Below are 15,346 nucleotides of genomic sequence, written 5' to 3' on the forward strand. Positions count from 1 at the left end.
GACTCTGTCTCCTTTCCCCTGCAGCTTGCACCTGTCCTGTCCTAGGCCTAGGGGTGAGGGTATAGCCTTCCTCCTGCCCCTCAGAGCAAGCCTGGGGGCCAGCCTGGGGGTCCCTATTATCCAGGTGTACTGTAGTTTCCCTGCACCCCTCTCTACCAACTCCAAGCCGTAGGGCAACAGCTTTCCTCCAGTAAACTGGGAAGGCAAGAGCAGGTGGCATGTGACAAGCCAGACTATACCACTGTCTTCAGTTGGGTGGGAGGGAAATCCCTGGGGTATAGATGGTGGGAGAGGAGTGAGGCTTGTGCTCAGGGAGGCTGGTCTGTAGGCACTAGTGCGAGGGGTCCAGGCCTTTGTGTGCAGGGATGTCAAAGTCAGGCTCTGTACACGTGTGAGCACATGTGACCTAGACCTGCAGCTCTTTGGGAGGGCGGGCAGGGGTGCAGGTACTTCCTGCCTTTCAACTATAAGCAATTCTCTTACCCAGAGGGGGAAAACATACCTCCTCAGCTTGCTGCCCTCGCCCAAGTACCAAGGGCCTTCTCTAGGATGCTATGTGTCAATGGGGGCTGGGGCTGGGAGGCCTGGGAGCTGGCCAGATCCCAGCAGGCCCAGGACCTGGGCCTCCAGCAGGTGGTCTCAGCTGTACCAACTGTTGGAATCCTTCAGCAAGACAGGTGAGGGAGCCTCCTACCCCCTCCTGCAGCAAGCAAGGGTGCCCCCACCCCTGAAACTGCTCATGTGTCAGGAACCCATGCTCATCAGCAAACCCCAACACACCTTTCCTCCTTTTCTCCATCCGAGCCCTGAGTGATCCCTAAAAGCCCCTCACCCATCCAACAGAGCCTGGCACAGGGCTCAAGCCTCAGGAAGCTGCTGGTGAACTCACCTCAGCCTCTACTTTCAAATGCTCTCCTCAGTCCTTTTCTGACTCCAGAAATGCTGACACGTTGCCCCATCCAGCCACTGCTTTAAGACCTCAAGTAATTAGCCCTGGCTTTTAGGACACTTGTTCGGCATTTAAGGCCTTAACTAGCCTCAGTTCTATTGTTCCCAGAGAATTCAAAATCCCATTATCCCCCATTAGGCAAGGACCAGATCTGCGGGACCTTGCTAAACCTGTTAATGAGTGGAGTGCACACTTAGTCCTGAGGGGTGACCACAGGGCTGACGTGGTCAGATCTGCTGCATGGCTGACAGACCAGAGGGGAGATGAGATAAAAGGGGAGGCTGTTACAGGCAGTCCACATCAGAGCAAGAATTGGGCCGTGAGGACCATCCTATTTCCCTACAGATCAGCTCTCCAGAAGTTTAACAATGCGGAGCTGCAATGTTATGCACCTCAGTATATAGGTTGGCGGGGGGGGGGGGGGGGGGGGAGAGGGGGATTAGGGGTAGGGAGGGGGAGGTGGAACTTCCCCGAAGCGTATCGCAGCCACACGGCGAGAGGGTAAGGGAGCCAGCTTTCCCTCCATCAGCCTTAAAGCCACAGCTCCGTTCATAGGAATGGAAGCGGCCGCTCCCAGAGGAAGGTGCTGCAGAGGCGGGGGAAGTGCTGGGCCCCAAGGGCCATTCGGGCCTGTGGCTTCCCCTCCTTCCCCCTCCCTCCCCCCCGCAGTTCCCACCTCCGCCCAGGAAACTCAACCGCCTGGGGGCGGCCGAGCGTCAAAGGCCCGCAAGGAACAGGGCACCGAGGGCAAAGGGTGTGCTAGGTCCATGTGGGCTGGGCAGAGGGAGGAAGGCGGGCGCCGCGCAAGCCTCCTCCGGCTCCCTCCCACCAGTGTTGGGGTGCGGCCTAGGCAGCGCCCGTGGACGCTAGCCTCCTGTCGGACCAGTCAGAGCCTGGGAACGAAGCCCGCCGCGGCTAGCAAACCAGAAGGGACTGACGCCAGACGCGGAGGGCGGAGCGAGTAGCGGAGCCACTCAGAACAAAGCGCCTGAGCCGGCGAGCAAGCGGCCGCGCGCAGACGCAACCCTCAGACCTTACCCCCGCCCCCTAGCTTCAGCTTCCTCGGCTGCCTGTTGACCACGTGCCAGGCGCCAGCCAATGAGAAGCGAGCTCCAGCCCCGTGGCGAAAAATTCAGCCAGGCGGGGGGAATAGCGTGCCATCTGCAGTAGCAGGGACATAAGGTAGTGACAGCTCAGGAGTGCTGAGCTTCCCTGGGAGGTGGGCAGCCCAAACAGCCTGCTCTGCGTCTAGGAGCAGCAAGTGATGGCGCTGCAGCCAGAAGAAAGGGCACAGGAACAAATCTGGGGATTATAGTGAAGCTGTGAAATGACATGCATTTGTCAAAATCCAAAGGGAAATGTAAACCCTGGACTATAGTTAATAATGTATCAATATTGGCTCATCAATTGTAACAAATGCAACACCATACTAAATGTTAATAGGGGAAACTGAGGGGGTAGATGGGGTGTGTGGAAACTCCACACTATCTGCTCAGTTCTGTAAACCTAAAACTACTAAAAATAAAGTCTATTAATTATTTTCAAATTAAGGCTTAGGTTAGGAAGTAGATTCAAGGGGCATTATGGTGGTCAAACACACAGGACCCACTGACCTTTTGGATGCAGGAGGCGGAGGAATTAAAAACAGTTGCCAGAACTTCAGCAACTGGGTAGCTGGTTGGGCCATTATCCAGATAGGCCATCAGTGGATAAGCCCAATGAGCAGTTGGACTTAGACATCTAAAGCCCAGCAGTGAAAAGCAGGGCTCAGAAGGCAGAACATCTGTCCCCAAGTTGGGGGTGGCTCCCATAACTCCAGGGTCTCCCTCCCTAGAGCCCAAAGATGCTGAAAGCCATCAGACTTGGGAGCTCCACCTCTTAACCCACACCAAGCTACTCGGGTTTTCCAGGATGCGCTGTGCCAAAGAGTCGTGAGGTCCAGCCCCACAGGGACACAGAGGGGCCTGAGAGAGGCAACCCCCCACAAACGCGCACACTCGCACACACAAACCCCCCCCTGGGTGAAGTTTATTGTGAAGCCTCAGGTGAGGAAGGGAGGGGCAGGCCAGGGCAGGGAGAGGAGGCTCTAGGAAGCTGAGTCGGAGGCCTCTGAGCTGTCCTTGACGTCGGTGCTCTCTGTGGTCTCGCTGACCTCGCTGAGGTCCTTGCTGTCACCACCGCTGTCCTCAGCAGCCAGGCCCTTCTCCTCACGACCCGGCTCTCCGGAGCTGGGCAGTGAGTTGCCCTTGCCCTCCGCCTTGTTCTCGATGGCGCCCAGCACTGTGTGCCTGCCCTTTTCCTTCAGCTCCAGGTGCCGCCTCAGCTGCCGCCAGGAGCCCAGGGAGAAGCAGGAGGAAGATGACAGGGCCTAAGTCTCCAGACCATATAGGCCCTCTCTGGCTGCCCAAGGGAGCCTGTGTCTGTCACTTGCTGGGGGCAGAGGGTAAAATGAGAGGCAGCAGGGCCAGGGTAGGAAACACAGGACTGCATTGGGTTGAATCCTGGCTCTGCTCTCTCTGGGGCTGTCTCCCCTCCTGGAAAGGAAGTATGCTCATGCCTCCCTCATTTGGGCTGCTGTAGGACTTGACTTTCTCCTCAGCCTTGTTTTGTCTGACCGCTGAGCCTTGGGGCAGGCCATGGCTGTTCCCAGGCCCCCACTGCTATCCTGGAGCCCTCATTCTCAGGGCATCCAGGGGCCTCCCTCCCTTGTCTCTCACATCACGCCTCAGAGTGGCACAAGCTTCTTCCTGAGAATGGAATCTTGGGGCCTCCTTCAAAGCCCTGACAAGGCCCAGCTCCCTACCTGACAGCTGGGGAAACTGAGGTGACGAGCACCATGACTCCCAGCAACGTAGCCACAATGGCTAGTGCCTGATCTGTCTTGTCTCTAGCCCATCACAGGCCTCCTACTGTCTCAGGGCCCCTGGGAGCTTCACCTTCCCTCCAGCAGGGGCTCCCCTACTTACCTTGCTCTTCTTTATCTGTGGGGACTGTGGCCCTGGCCCCCCTAGACTTACCTCATCGGCCATCTGGGTGAGATCCCGCTTCATGGCATACGCATCTTCCCCATCTGCATAGTATTTGGGTTCCACTTCACTGATCCTGTGGGCAGGGGTTGGAGAGAAGGACAACCCGAGAATCGGGGTCAAATTCTCCTCAGCCTTCTGGCATCAGATGCTAGTGGGGCAAGATGTCATTTCCACCCAAAGGACCCTTTTGTAGACAAGCCCCATTTCCAACACACCCTTCCCTCTGCTCTGTCAAGCAGTAAGTAGTACCCAGCGCCTTTATCCCTCTCCGCACTCCCCGGGTCCTGCCATGGTCCTGCATATCCTAACCTGGCTACCAAGATCTTTCTGTGGTTTCTTGCGAGCTGAAGCCCTGAATTTAGCCATCCTCTTCCCTCCCTGCCCTGCTCCCTGTCACTTACTGAGAATGCACTGTCGGTCCCTATGCCTAGCAATTGGAACGGGGAGGGGGGTGCTGCACCCTCTGTTCCTGCCAGGCACTGCCAGGCGTGGCCCTGGCCCGAGCAGAGCAGGGGCTGAGCTTCCACTGGAGGTGTGCCTTCAGGCTTGGGCATCTGCCACTGAAAGGGGGCCTGGACTCGATGGCCTAGAAAGTGCCTGCCCTACCTAAGTCACTGCTCAGTGGGAAGGTTGATCAGAGGTACCAGCATCTGGGTCAAAGATTGCTCCTCAGATTTTATCACCGTGGGGAGGACAGGAGACCCACAGGTGCACCTCTGCCCTTCACATCTGTCACATCCACCCAGGCCCTGACGCCCCCACCCAGAATTGTGCGTGCCTCCCTGCACAGCCTCACATGGGAACTCTAGACCAGCGTGTTCCATAGGTGGCCACCAGACACGTGGCCCCTTGAGACATGCTGCCAGTGTAAAACACACCGGAATCTGAAGACTTAGCAAAAGAAAAGAGGATGTAAAGTAACTCAATAATTTCTTATATTGCTTACCTGTTCAAATGAGAAGAATATGGATTTATTGGGCTAAAGTGTATTATTAAAGTGAAGGAAAAAAAAGATTGTTCCTCAAATGCCCTTCACAACATTCCCTTCTCATCCCCCACCAAACTGAGGCTGAGTCCTGTCTCAGGGGGTTCCTCCATGGACAACCCACCCAGCTTCACTTTCAAGTAGCTTTTGCCATCATGTATTGGGTGCATCAATTCCCTGCCAGGCTCTCTCTGTCCTGTGCCGGGCACACAGAGACTGCAATGTACCTGAGTGGACCCACCCTCGTCCACCAGGCTGCCCAGGGTTCTAGATCAGCGGTCGCCAACCTTTCGGACCTCAGGGACCACCAGTGGTCCGCAGACCACTGGTTAGCGGCTGCTACAATCCCTCTGCTCCCCATGCTGACAGCACATCCTACCTGGACGTGCTTAAGCTTCTGTAGCAGCAACATTCTCCTTTCTTCTGGTCCCACTTGAATGCTTTTAGGTACCTGGCCACTTTGAGTTCTATTCCTAGGCTTCTGCTCATGTCCTGAGCCCTCATATATACTCCCAAGAAGCCCATGTGCTCTTCACCACACTGCCCATCATCTGCTCTCAGCCACCATCAAGCAATCGCTCCTCCACCCAGCAAGACACACCACACATCCTCCTGCATCACACAATCCTTGAGCAGATGGCAGCAGGCAAGTGCCATCACCATTGAGAATGGAGGAGGCACCCTGGAAATGAGTGTGGAGTCCAGGACCTGTTCCCCATCTCAGCTGCCCCTGCCCCCCAGCCCGGAAGACAGCTCAGTCCATCTCAGCAATCTGGATGAGCCAGCCAGACCTGGGACCACCCCACTCCATTAGAAAAATCTAGATCTACTTACTGAAAGTTGAGGGTGTTGGAATAGAGGTGCAGGGCGGCCCGGTTACTGCAGGGGAATAAGGCACTGCTGAGCTGCACAGACTCGGCCAGGCAGGGACAGCACGTCCAGGTCCTGCCCCTTTTCCTAGTGCCCCCTCCCCACTAATCCCACTTCCCAGATCTTCTCCAAAAGCCAGGGCACCCCACGACCCACATCAACACAGTATCTTCTCCCCACTCCTCCCTTCCCTCGTCCCCGGCTTCCACCTCTTCCTGACATGCAGGGAGACGTATTTGGCATTGAAGTTCTCGATCATGGCTCGGGAGGCCTGGTCCATCAGCTTCTGAGCCAGGCCAAGGCGCCGGTGGGAACGCTTCACAGCCTGGAGGAAGAAGGGTAGGAGCTTGAGGGCTGCCCCAACTAACCCCTACTTCCACCCCCATCAAAGCCTGCGTGGGCCCTACGCACCAGTGAAGTGATATGTCCGTGAGGCACATCATCTGGGTCCTCTTCCCTATATCAGGAAGAAAGGAGAGAGGTTAGCAAGGAGCCTTGTGAAGATGCAGCCACCCCCACCACCCGGCACATGCGCATGGCAGGAGCATATGCCGGGAGGTGGCCCCAGATCTGGGGTGGCGAGAGAGCTGGGACTCTCAAACCCCTCACAGCAGCCAAAAGACATGTGTAGTGTCAATGGAGTACAATGGAATATTGTTCAGTGATAAAAAGAAATGCGCTAGCAAGCCAGGAAAAGACACGGAGGAACCTTAAATGCACATTACTGAGAGAAGCCAATCTAAAAAGGCTACCTCGCCCTAACCAGTTTGGCTTAGTGGATAGAGCATCGGCCTGGGGACTCAAGGGTCCCAGGTTCGATTCTGGTCAAGGGCATGTACCATGGTTGTGGGCACATACCCAGTAGGGAGTGTGCAGGAGGCAGCTGACAGATGTTTCTCTCTCATAGATGTTTCTAACTCTCTATCCCTCTCCCTTCCTCTCTGTAAAAAATCAGTAAAATATATTTAAAATAAAAATAAAAAGGCTACCTCGTTTCTGATTGCAGCTAAATGACATTCTGGAGAAAGGCAAATCAAAACTATAATGAGATACCACCTCACACCTGTTAGAGTGGCCATTATCAACAAGACAAGCAATAACAAGTGTGGGAGAGGTTGTAGAAAAAAGGGAACCCTCATTCACTGCTAGTGGGAAGGTAGACTGGTACAACCACTATGGAAAGCAATCTGGCAATTCCTCAAAAATTTAAGAATAGGGGACCCTTTTTCCCCTCCCTACGTGGGAGTACATTCTGTGGGACTCTTTCCCTCTCCCCATGGGGGAGTCTGTACTTGTTCTTCAATAAATCTCCACCTTTGCTATAAAAAAAAAATTTAAGAATAGAGCTACCATATGACCCAGCAATTCCACTCCTGGGTATATACCGGAAAAACTCTGACCCTAAACGTAACCCGGCTGGTGTGGCTCAGTGGTTGAGCGTGGACCTATAAACCAGGAGGTCACAGTTCGATTCCCGTCAAGGCACATACCCAGGTTGCAGGCTCGATCCCCAGTAGGGGGCGTGCAAGAGGCAGCCGGTCAATGATTCTCTCTCATCATTGATGTTTCTATCTCTCTCCCTCTCCCTTCCTCTCTGAAATCAATAAAAATACGATGAAAAATTTTAACTGAAAGCTGAACTTTAAAAAAAGTCTATAAATTAATTTTAAAAAACAACCCAGGCAGCATCCACCAGACACGTGCAGTGCTGGTGCCCCCACCCCTGTGGAAGATCCATGCCCCATCCCCCAGCTCCCACACCAGGCTTCTCTCCCTCCTTGGTAACTCACATTTTTGCCAGGACATACCCCACAATCTTCCCATTCTCATCCTCAGCGATGTAAGAGAGCTGGGTGACAGGGAGGAGAAAGAAGTCAGAAAACAACTTCCTGTCAGAGGTGAGGAGCCCTTAGCAGCCACCTGGTCCCATAGCCCGCTGTGTGCATGACAGGCAGAAGTCCCTCCAGTGGTGAGTTCAGTAACAGCTCCTGACCTCCAGGCCAAGTGCCTTGGTTTCCCCATACCACACTGTGCCCTGTCATAGGCAGGGAGAGCACAGACACAGGTGGGAATCCTGCCCCTCCTTTGGCCCAGTCCTTAAGCTCCCCACCTCAGCTGAGAGCACCCACTCCTCCCAAATTACGCCTGGTGTCCCCAGTCCCCAAATCCAGCTGCCCACCTGGGGCCAGGAGAGGCCATGGTAGAAGTAGTACTTCATTTGGTAGTTCTCTGGCAGGCACAGCAGGTTGCAGTGCTGCATGTTCATCAGGTCCTCTGGCTGAGGGAGGAGGGCATGGGAATGCAGTCAGGCCAGGTACTGCGGTGACTAAGCAGGCCTGGGTCCTGTCAAAGCCCGTTCGCTGTCTGTCTATTCACCGACACACACACACCCGACCCCTGACCCCCGCAGGGCTGGGCGGGCCTGTCTTTACACAGGTCTGGCCCACAGCCACTGTGCAAAAAGCGTCTGTTCCTGGAATGAACGTGGGTGCAAGGGGAGCTCCCAGACACCATCCAACTGAGTCCCGACATCCCGCAAAGACGGGGTTTGCAGCCCCGACCCCCTCTCCGGGTAGATCCGGCCCCCTCTTGGTGTAGGTCCAGCCCCACGGGCACGATGGCCTTCACCAGCCCCGCGCAGGACAGTCGGCCCGGGACTCTAGGCCCCTCGAGAGCATGCGCACGCGGTCACCCAGCCCGCACCCACGCGACGCAGACAGTCTTCCGCCCCGGACCCTCACCCTTGCATTGCGGATGTTCATGACGGCGACGAGGATGGCGGCTCCCAGCGGATCGTGAACGCGCAGTCAGCTGCTGCTGGCCGGACCCGGGCTGGGGCTCGGGCTGAAGCGGGGGCCAGGTTCGGGCTCGCGGGGGCGGCGGCGGAAGGGGCGGTACGCGCCGGGCGGTCCACAGGCCGGAAGTGCTGCCGCCTGCACCCGCCCTCGTGACCGCTCGGCCAATGCGCGAGGCGGGCAGGGGGCCGGGGCGGGACTGTCGGTGGGTGGGGCGGGGGTAGGCAAATACGCCAGGCAGTCGGGACCGTGGGCTGGCGAGTCACTGTCTGGGTGAGCAGGTGTCCTCTGGCCACCGCGGCAGCTGCCCCTCCCTCGACCCCACAGACACACACACTCGCGGGCAGTGGAACAGGCTCAGCTTTATTTTGCGGTTCCGTGGGCGGGATCGGCAGGTGGGGACCCGGCCCCTGGAAAGGGATCAGGGCGTGGACAGGGACAGGGACAGGGGCTCAGCGGCTCAGCAGAGCGTCCAGCATCTCTTCGCACATAGCTAGGCACCGCGGCACGTGGAAACAGCCTGCGGGAAGGGCGGGATGGCGAGTTGGGAGGGCCGGGGTCAACCAAATTCCCAGAGCTCCCGAGACCCCACCCTGTCTTCCGCTCACCTTTGAAAGGACCTCCCTTGATGGTGAGGGCAACTGTCCCATCTCGGTTTAGGTAGCCAAACCACTCCCCATGCTCAGGATCGCGAAACTGGAATAACAATGACACAGTGGCAACCAGCACCTACAGGAGCTGTCCACATGAGACAGGCCTGGGGAAGGGCTTCTCACTGCCTCACTGCACTGCGACCAGGGTCAGAGCTCCGGTTGACCCTGGGTAACGTGGCTCCAGGATCAGTGCTCAGCGTAGTGGTCAAAGATAAAAGCGAGGGGCTTTCCCTTTTCCCCTTCCTGAGAGGGGGCGGGGAGGATGAAAGTCTGCAGTTGGATAACCCACTGAGGGAAAGGGCCACAGGTTGTTAGATGAAACACTGGGAGATGAACAAGAACCCTGCATGGGGATGACAGGAACACTCTATATCTTTTTCAAATATGGCGCCATCTCTATCTCTTAAAAATATATTCCTTAAATGTAACTTCAGACAGTTTAAACTGGTGGCCTCTAACACATGTTCTTTTTTTTTTTAAATATATTTTATTGATTTTTTTACAGAGAGGAAGGGAGAGGAATAGACAATTAGAAACATCCATGAGAGAGAAACATCAATCAGCTGCCTCCTGCACACCCCCTACTGGGGATGTACCTGCAACCAAGGTACATGCCCTTGACTGGAATCGAACCTGGGACCCTTTAGCCCGCAGTCTGACGTTCTATCCACTGAGCCAAACCGATCAGGGCTAACACATGTTCTTTATGAGTGCATTCAATATTAAGATATAGCCTTGCCCCTAGCCAGTGTACCTCGGTTGGGTGTCATCCCTTGCATGGAAGGGGTGCCAATTCAATTCCCAGTGAGGACGCATGCCAGGGTTACAGGCCCCATCACAGTAGGGGCTGTGCAGAAGGCAGCCAATTGATGTTTTGCTCGCACATCGATGTTTCTCTCTCCCTTCCTCTCTCTTTAAAAAATCAAAAAAATATATTTTTTAAAGACATAGCCTTGAGTCTCATGACTCCCTGGTTTGAAAATAGTGATGAGCTTGTGCTATACTTGAGATGCCTCTCTAAGTACAGTGTAACATGAACATATTTGGGGTTTCTATTGGTGACAAAGTCAGGCGCTGCTACTGTGGTCACTGCCTCCATTCATAATGGGAGTAAATGCTGGATTTCAGTTAGTGCTTAGTAAAAATAAAGATGTAATTTTCCCTCTGGTTTTGAAGCCCACGGACCCCAGAATAAGACCCCCTGCTGATTCTTGTCTCCTTTGCTGGGCCTTCCTATTCCCTCCTCTCCTGCACTTTTATTTTTTTAAAAAATATATTTTATTGATATTTTACAGAGAGGAAGGGAGAGGGATAGAGAGCTAGAAACATTGATGAGAGAGAAACATCCATCAGCTGCCTCCTGCACACCTCCCGCTGGGGATGTGCCCGCAACCAAGGTACATGCCCTTGACCGGAATCGAACCCGGGACCATTCAGTCCGCAGGCCGATGCTCTATCCACTGAGCCAAACCGGTTTCAGCCTCTCCTGTACTTTTAAAAGCTTACTGTCTCCTAGCTTCCAGTATCATCTACAGTATATTCTTATGACACCCAAACAGTCATGGCCCAGACTTCCCCAATTAACTAGACTATGATCATCTGTCCACTGCATATTCCACACCCCAGACCAGGCCCCCAACCTCACTGGCCAGGATGACAGCTACAGCCTCCTGGCTCCGTGCCCCAGAGCCTCTTCCTAAAGCCCCAGGACCCAGTAAAGCCTAAATCAGACAAGCTAACAATTCTGTACAGACCACCCCCACCACCATTATTCCTTCCCACAGCCCCTGACCTTGCTTTATTTTCCATAGCTCCCATCGCCATCTGGGTTTGCCTGTTCACTTGTTTATAGTCTGTCTGTCCCCCCCACCCCACTAAAACATGAGCTCCAGGGGAGCAGGGACTGCTTCGTTGACTAAACTGAGGGCACTGGGGGACCTCCAGGAACTCTCAGATCAGCTGAGGGATCACATTCAATGAAGGAGAGAGTAGGGGGTGCGGGATGAGCCACCCTATCCCTGCCCAGCCTCCTCCCACTGCCCAGGAAAGCCTGGCCCTGGCCTGCCCAGGGAAGAATGACTGCCCACTGTATCTCCCACACCCTTGCCAAGCCCATCGAGGACTGTGGACCAGGAAGCAGCACTTACCTGGCGGAAGGTGTACTCAGCCACCTGGTAGAAGAGGTGCAGTAAGGTAGGGTCCCCACTGTCGCTGTAGCCCATAAGTAAGGCAATCATGGCTTCACTGTGCGGCCACCAGAGCTTCATGGCCCACTCCAGCTGAGAGCAGAGCAGAGGTAGCATCTGAGAGCCCTGCGTCCCACCACCCACCACCTGTCTCAGCAGGAAAGTCACCCCCATCTTTCAGGTCCTGGCTCAGACTCCCTCTGGCCCAAGCACTTGGAGCTTAGTCACAGGATGGACATCTCTGGGGTTTGAAAAGCTCCCCAGAATAGGACTAGCTTCTTGAGCCAGTGCACCCCAAAGGCAGGGGTGGGTCAGGCTACTCTTTAACCTTGAAATTGAAACCATGTCTGTCTTGTCAGTCTGTCTAAAGCCCCTCAGACACTCAACCACCCTCTGCAGATCTCAGCAGGATCAAGACACAGAGGAAACAGACATAGGGAGCAAATCTGTTCCCCCTGTTGACACCTTAAAATCACCTAGACAGTCCCGCCAGCATGGCTCAGTGATTGAGCATTGACCTATGAACTGGGAAGTCACGGTTCAATTCCCGGTCAGGGCACATGCCAGGGTTGTGGGCCCGATCTCCAGTGGGGGGCATGCAGGAGGCAGCTGATCAATGATTCTCTCTCATCATTGATGTTTCTATATCTCTCTCCCCCTCCTTCCTTTATGAAATCAATCCTATATAATAAAAGGCTAATATGCAAATTGACCAAATGGCGGAACAACTGGTTGCTATGATGCACACTGACCACCAGGGGGCAGACGCTCAATGCAGGAGCTGCCCCCTGGTGGTCAGTGCGCTCCCACAGGGGAGTGCAGCTCAGCCAGAAACTGGGCTCAGGGCTGGTGAGCCCCGTGGCAGTGGCAGGAGCCTCTCCCACCTCCGTGGCAGCGCTAAGGATGTCCGACTGACGGCTTAGCCTAAGCCGTCAGTCGCATCCCCCTGAGGACTTCCAGACTGCGAGACGGCACAGGCTGGGCTGAGGGATGCCCCCCCCCCCAATGAGTGCATGAATTTCGTGCACTGGGCCTCTAGTACAAATATATTTTAAAAAGTTGAAAACTTTTACTAAAATCACCCAGAGAGCCTTTCAAAGATGAAGGGGACAAGTGTCTCTGCATTGGCATTGTCTGTGCTCCCTAGTAGCCTCCCTATGCACATAAGGTTGAGGACCACTGGTGTCACACTGGGCAAGTTCACTGCTGAGCCCTGAATCCCCTCTATGAAATAGGTGATGGCAGCAGCTATGAACCACGCAGGACAGAAAGCTTGGAACAGGTTAGCATCATGTGGCCCTGGGCGCATTCCCACCTGGGTAGGGCAGAGGCCATCCACATCCTGAAAGTACAAGAGGCCTCCGTGGTCAGGGTCCCATCCAGAGCGGAAAGGTAACAATAGGAACTTGTCAATAATGTGGGCTCGAAGTTCAGGGTCACCTTTCCGGGTGGCATGACGGAGCAGGAACCATCCAGCTTCTAGTGCGTGGCCTGGTGAAGGATCAGGGTAAGGTAGGCAGTGGATTCTCCCCTAGGCAGGGAGGCTCAAGCCCCTACGCTGACCACTGTGCCTTCCTTCCTCCCTAACAATGGGAGCTGCTCTGAGCTCCCTGGCCCACCCAACAGTCTCACCCCAGACTACCTCTCCTGCTGATACCCCAGCCTGGGAGGCCTGTCACCCCTTCTTTGCCTGGTCCTTGGTTGGTGGAGGGTAGAAGAAGGAAGGCAGTCCCCATGCTGAATCCCAGGGACCAAGGCTGGTCACTTCCCTTCTCCTGGATGGCACCCAGCCCACTCTGCTCCTCACCTGCATTCTGGTGTCTCCCCAGGCAACCGGGGAGTTCCTTGCCATCCTCTGACACATTCTCCAGCACAGCCTGCCCATCCCTCTGCCAGGGGAAGAGAAGGGAATTCTGTCTTCAGCTCCTACCATCCAACCAGAAAGACCCTCCTTCCCTTCATAATCTGCAAGCTTGGGCAAGCCTGGCTCAGAGGGGCGTTTGAGGAGGGGCCAATTCATTCCCAGGAGCCCAGATACCTTGTAACCCTTGCTTTAGGCCTGCCCTACCCCCTCCAAGAAGGAAAAGGTGAAACATTAAAGAGGACTGAGAATGGATGGGCTGGGCTGCCTACAGAGCGTGGAAGGACTTGGGTCTGGCTGGTTTCCTGCTTGCTGATGTGTCCCAGGCTCTGGCACCCTCCCTCCCTCTTGCCCTTGGCCCCACCCAGCTCCCTGGGTTCTCCACATTTCCAAGGGTCCTAGGCCAAGCCTCCCTCCCTATCATTTTTTTGTTTTGTTTTTTTAATCCTCACCCAATGAAACTTTTTCCATTGATTTTTAGAGTGGAAGGGAGGGGGAGACAGAGAAACATCGATAAGACACATCTATTGATTGCCTTCCACACAAGCCCTGACCTGATCAGTAGCCTGCAATCGAGGTACTTGCCCTTGACCAAATCGAACCCAGGACCCTTCAGTCCACGGACTGATGCTCTATCCCAGTGGTCGGCAAACTCATTAGTCAACAGAGCGAGCCGCAGTTTGCAGACCACTGCTCTATCCACTGAGCCAAACCGGCTAGGGCAAGCTTCCCTATCTTGAAGGGGACCATCAGGGCCCAGGTCAGGGTGGGTGTGTGCGGAGGAAGAGCCCAGAGGAGTGGGAGGTGCCCTGCCCCCCAGCGCCCAGGCCCCATCTGGCTGCTGGCATCAGCCTCCTGCCCCCACCTGGATGTGCTGCAGAATCCTCTGGGCGCACCAGTCATCCAGCTCCGCGTACTTGCTTGCCATCTCCTTGTCCGCCTCCCCGAGCTGCTCCACCAGGTTGAGCAGCATCATGGGCACCGCCATGGACTCTGAGGCTGGGGCCCCTGGGAGCCAGGGCCGGCCCAGTCCCGATGGGTCTTTCCGCACCCAGTGTACGATCTGATCCATCATCTCCACAGCTTCACTCTGGGTGGGGGAGAGGAGTGGAGGCCCAGGCTGAGGCTGCATCCCATCCAGCCCACCCACTCACAGGACACCTTTCTCCACCAAGGGCCCACTCCGGGCCCGGCCCCCCATTGTGTGTGGGGGGCCAAGGTGGATCTGCCCTACGCTGACTCAGAGACTGGGGGTATAGGCTACTCCCAGGCAGTGAGGTTGGGTCTGAAAGCACAAGGAGCCCCAGGAGGAGGGAGAGGCCCCCTCCCAGGTGGAAGCTGGGCAAGGATTGGCCCCTTTGTGCCCAGGGCCCCTGTGAAGGTGTGGGGAGAGGGGAGGAGTTCAGAAGTGAACAAGACTTCTGGGGGGCCCTAGCCAGTTTGGCTCAGTGGATAGAGCATTGGCTTGCGGACTGAAGGGTCCCAGATTTGATTCTGGTCAGGGGCACATGCCTGGGTTGTGGGCTCCATCCCCAGTGTGGGGCATGCAGGAGGCAGCCCATCAATGGTTCTCTCTCATCATTGATGTTTCTATCTCTCTCTCCCTCTCCCTTCCTCTCTGAAATCAATTTTAAAAATTTTTTTAAAAAGACTTCTGGGGGACACCCTTAGACACACAGTGACAACATAGTGCAATAAGAGGGGTATTGCCAGCAGCCTTGGAGCCCCGGGAGCCCATAGGAAGGATTAACATGGACAGATCCAGCCTGCAGGCAGGGCCCGGGGGAAGGATTAACATTGAGAGCAGATCCAGCCTGCAGACGGGGTGGGGGGTGGGAGGGCGGAGGGCTTGAATGCAGAGTGGGAATGCACGTGGCTATGCCCAGCACAGGCCAGCCCAGCACAGGCCAGAGCACAGAGACGCTCAGGACAGCCTTCCTCCCACACACCTGGTAACGTGCTTCCCCTGTCACCCTCCACAGTTCATCCATGGCCATGATGTAGAAACACTCGCTAAA

The 15,346-nt window shown here is 55.4% G+C and overlaps 2 protein-coding genes across 6 annotated transcripts in view; both read right to left on the minus strand.

Annotated features, from left to right (window-relative positions):
• Positions 1-2,954: 2,954 nt before the first annotated feature.
• On the minus strand, positions 2,955-8,720 carry NAA10 (N-alpha-acetyltransferase 10, NatA catalytic subunit). Of its 2 annotated transcripts, none has more exons than XM_080652741.1 (8): positions 8,575-8,720; positions 8,013-8,111; positions 7,624-7,682; positions 6,245-6,290; positions 6,043-6,158; positions 5,798-5,842; positions 3,967-4,051; positions 2,955-3,272 (listed from the first exon to the last, which is right to left on the minus strand). In XM_080652741.1, the coding sequence occupies exons 1-8, from the start codon at positions 8,593-8,595 to the stop codon at positions 3,036-3,038; spliced, it is 708 nt and encodes a 235-aa protein (XP_080508867.1). In that variant the 5' UTR covers positions 8,596-8,720; the 3' UTR covers positions 2,955-3,035. The 2 variants fall into 2 exon arrangements, with proteins under 2 accessions (XP_080508867.1, XP_080508868.1); XM_080652742.1 differs by having other exon boundaries at positions 2,958-3,272; positions 7,642-7,682.
• A 250-nt stretch (positions 8,721-8,970) lies between these two features.
• RENBP (renin binding protein) overlaps positions 8,971-15,346 on the minus strand; it is a gene marked incomplete at its 5' end in the record, with an annotated part of 7,641 nt that continues 1,265 nt past the window's right edge. For all 4 annotated transcript variants that reach the window (XM_080652483.1, XM_080652486.1, XM_080652484.1 and 1 more), the window contains 7 exons: positions 8,971-9,148; positions 9,237-9,324; positions 11,429-11,560; positions 12,783-12,958; positions 13,275-13,356; positions 14,194-14,418; positions 15,278-15,346. The exon at positions 15,278-15,346 is cut by the window's right edge and continues 104 nt beyond it. In XM_080652483.1, coding sequence (XP_080508609.1) covers positions 9,081-9,148; positions 9,237-9,324; positions 11,429-11,560; positions 12,783-12,958; positions 13,275-13,356; positions 14,194-14,418; positions 15,278-15,346 — 840 coding nt within the window. In that variant the 3' untranslated portion in view covers positions 8,971-9,080. The remainder of the gene's footprint in view (positions 9,149-9,236; positions 9,325-11,428; positions 11,561-12,782; positions 12,959-13,274; positions 13,357-14,193; positions 14,419-15,277) is intronic.

This window comes from Plecotus auritus, assembly GCF_963455305.1.
Source record: "Plecotus auritus genome assembly, chromosome: X".
Taxonomy (NCBI): Eukaryota; Metazoa; Chordata; class Mammalia; order Chiroptera; family Vespertilionidae; genus Plecotus; species Plecotus auritus.

Coding starts and splice junctions, on each gene's coding strand:
- NAA10 (XM_080652741.1), bottom strand. CDS start 8,595: ATGAACATCCGCAATGCAAGG. Junction 8,112..8,574: donor TGAACATCCGCAATGCAAGG/GTGAGGGTCCGG, acceptor CTCCTCCCTCAG/CCAGAGGACCTGATGAACAT. Junction 4,052..5,797: donor TCCAACACCCTCAACTTTCA/GTAAGTAGATCT, acceptor CCCTGCCCACAG/GATCAGTGAAGTGGAACCCA.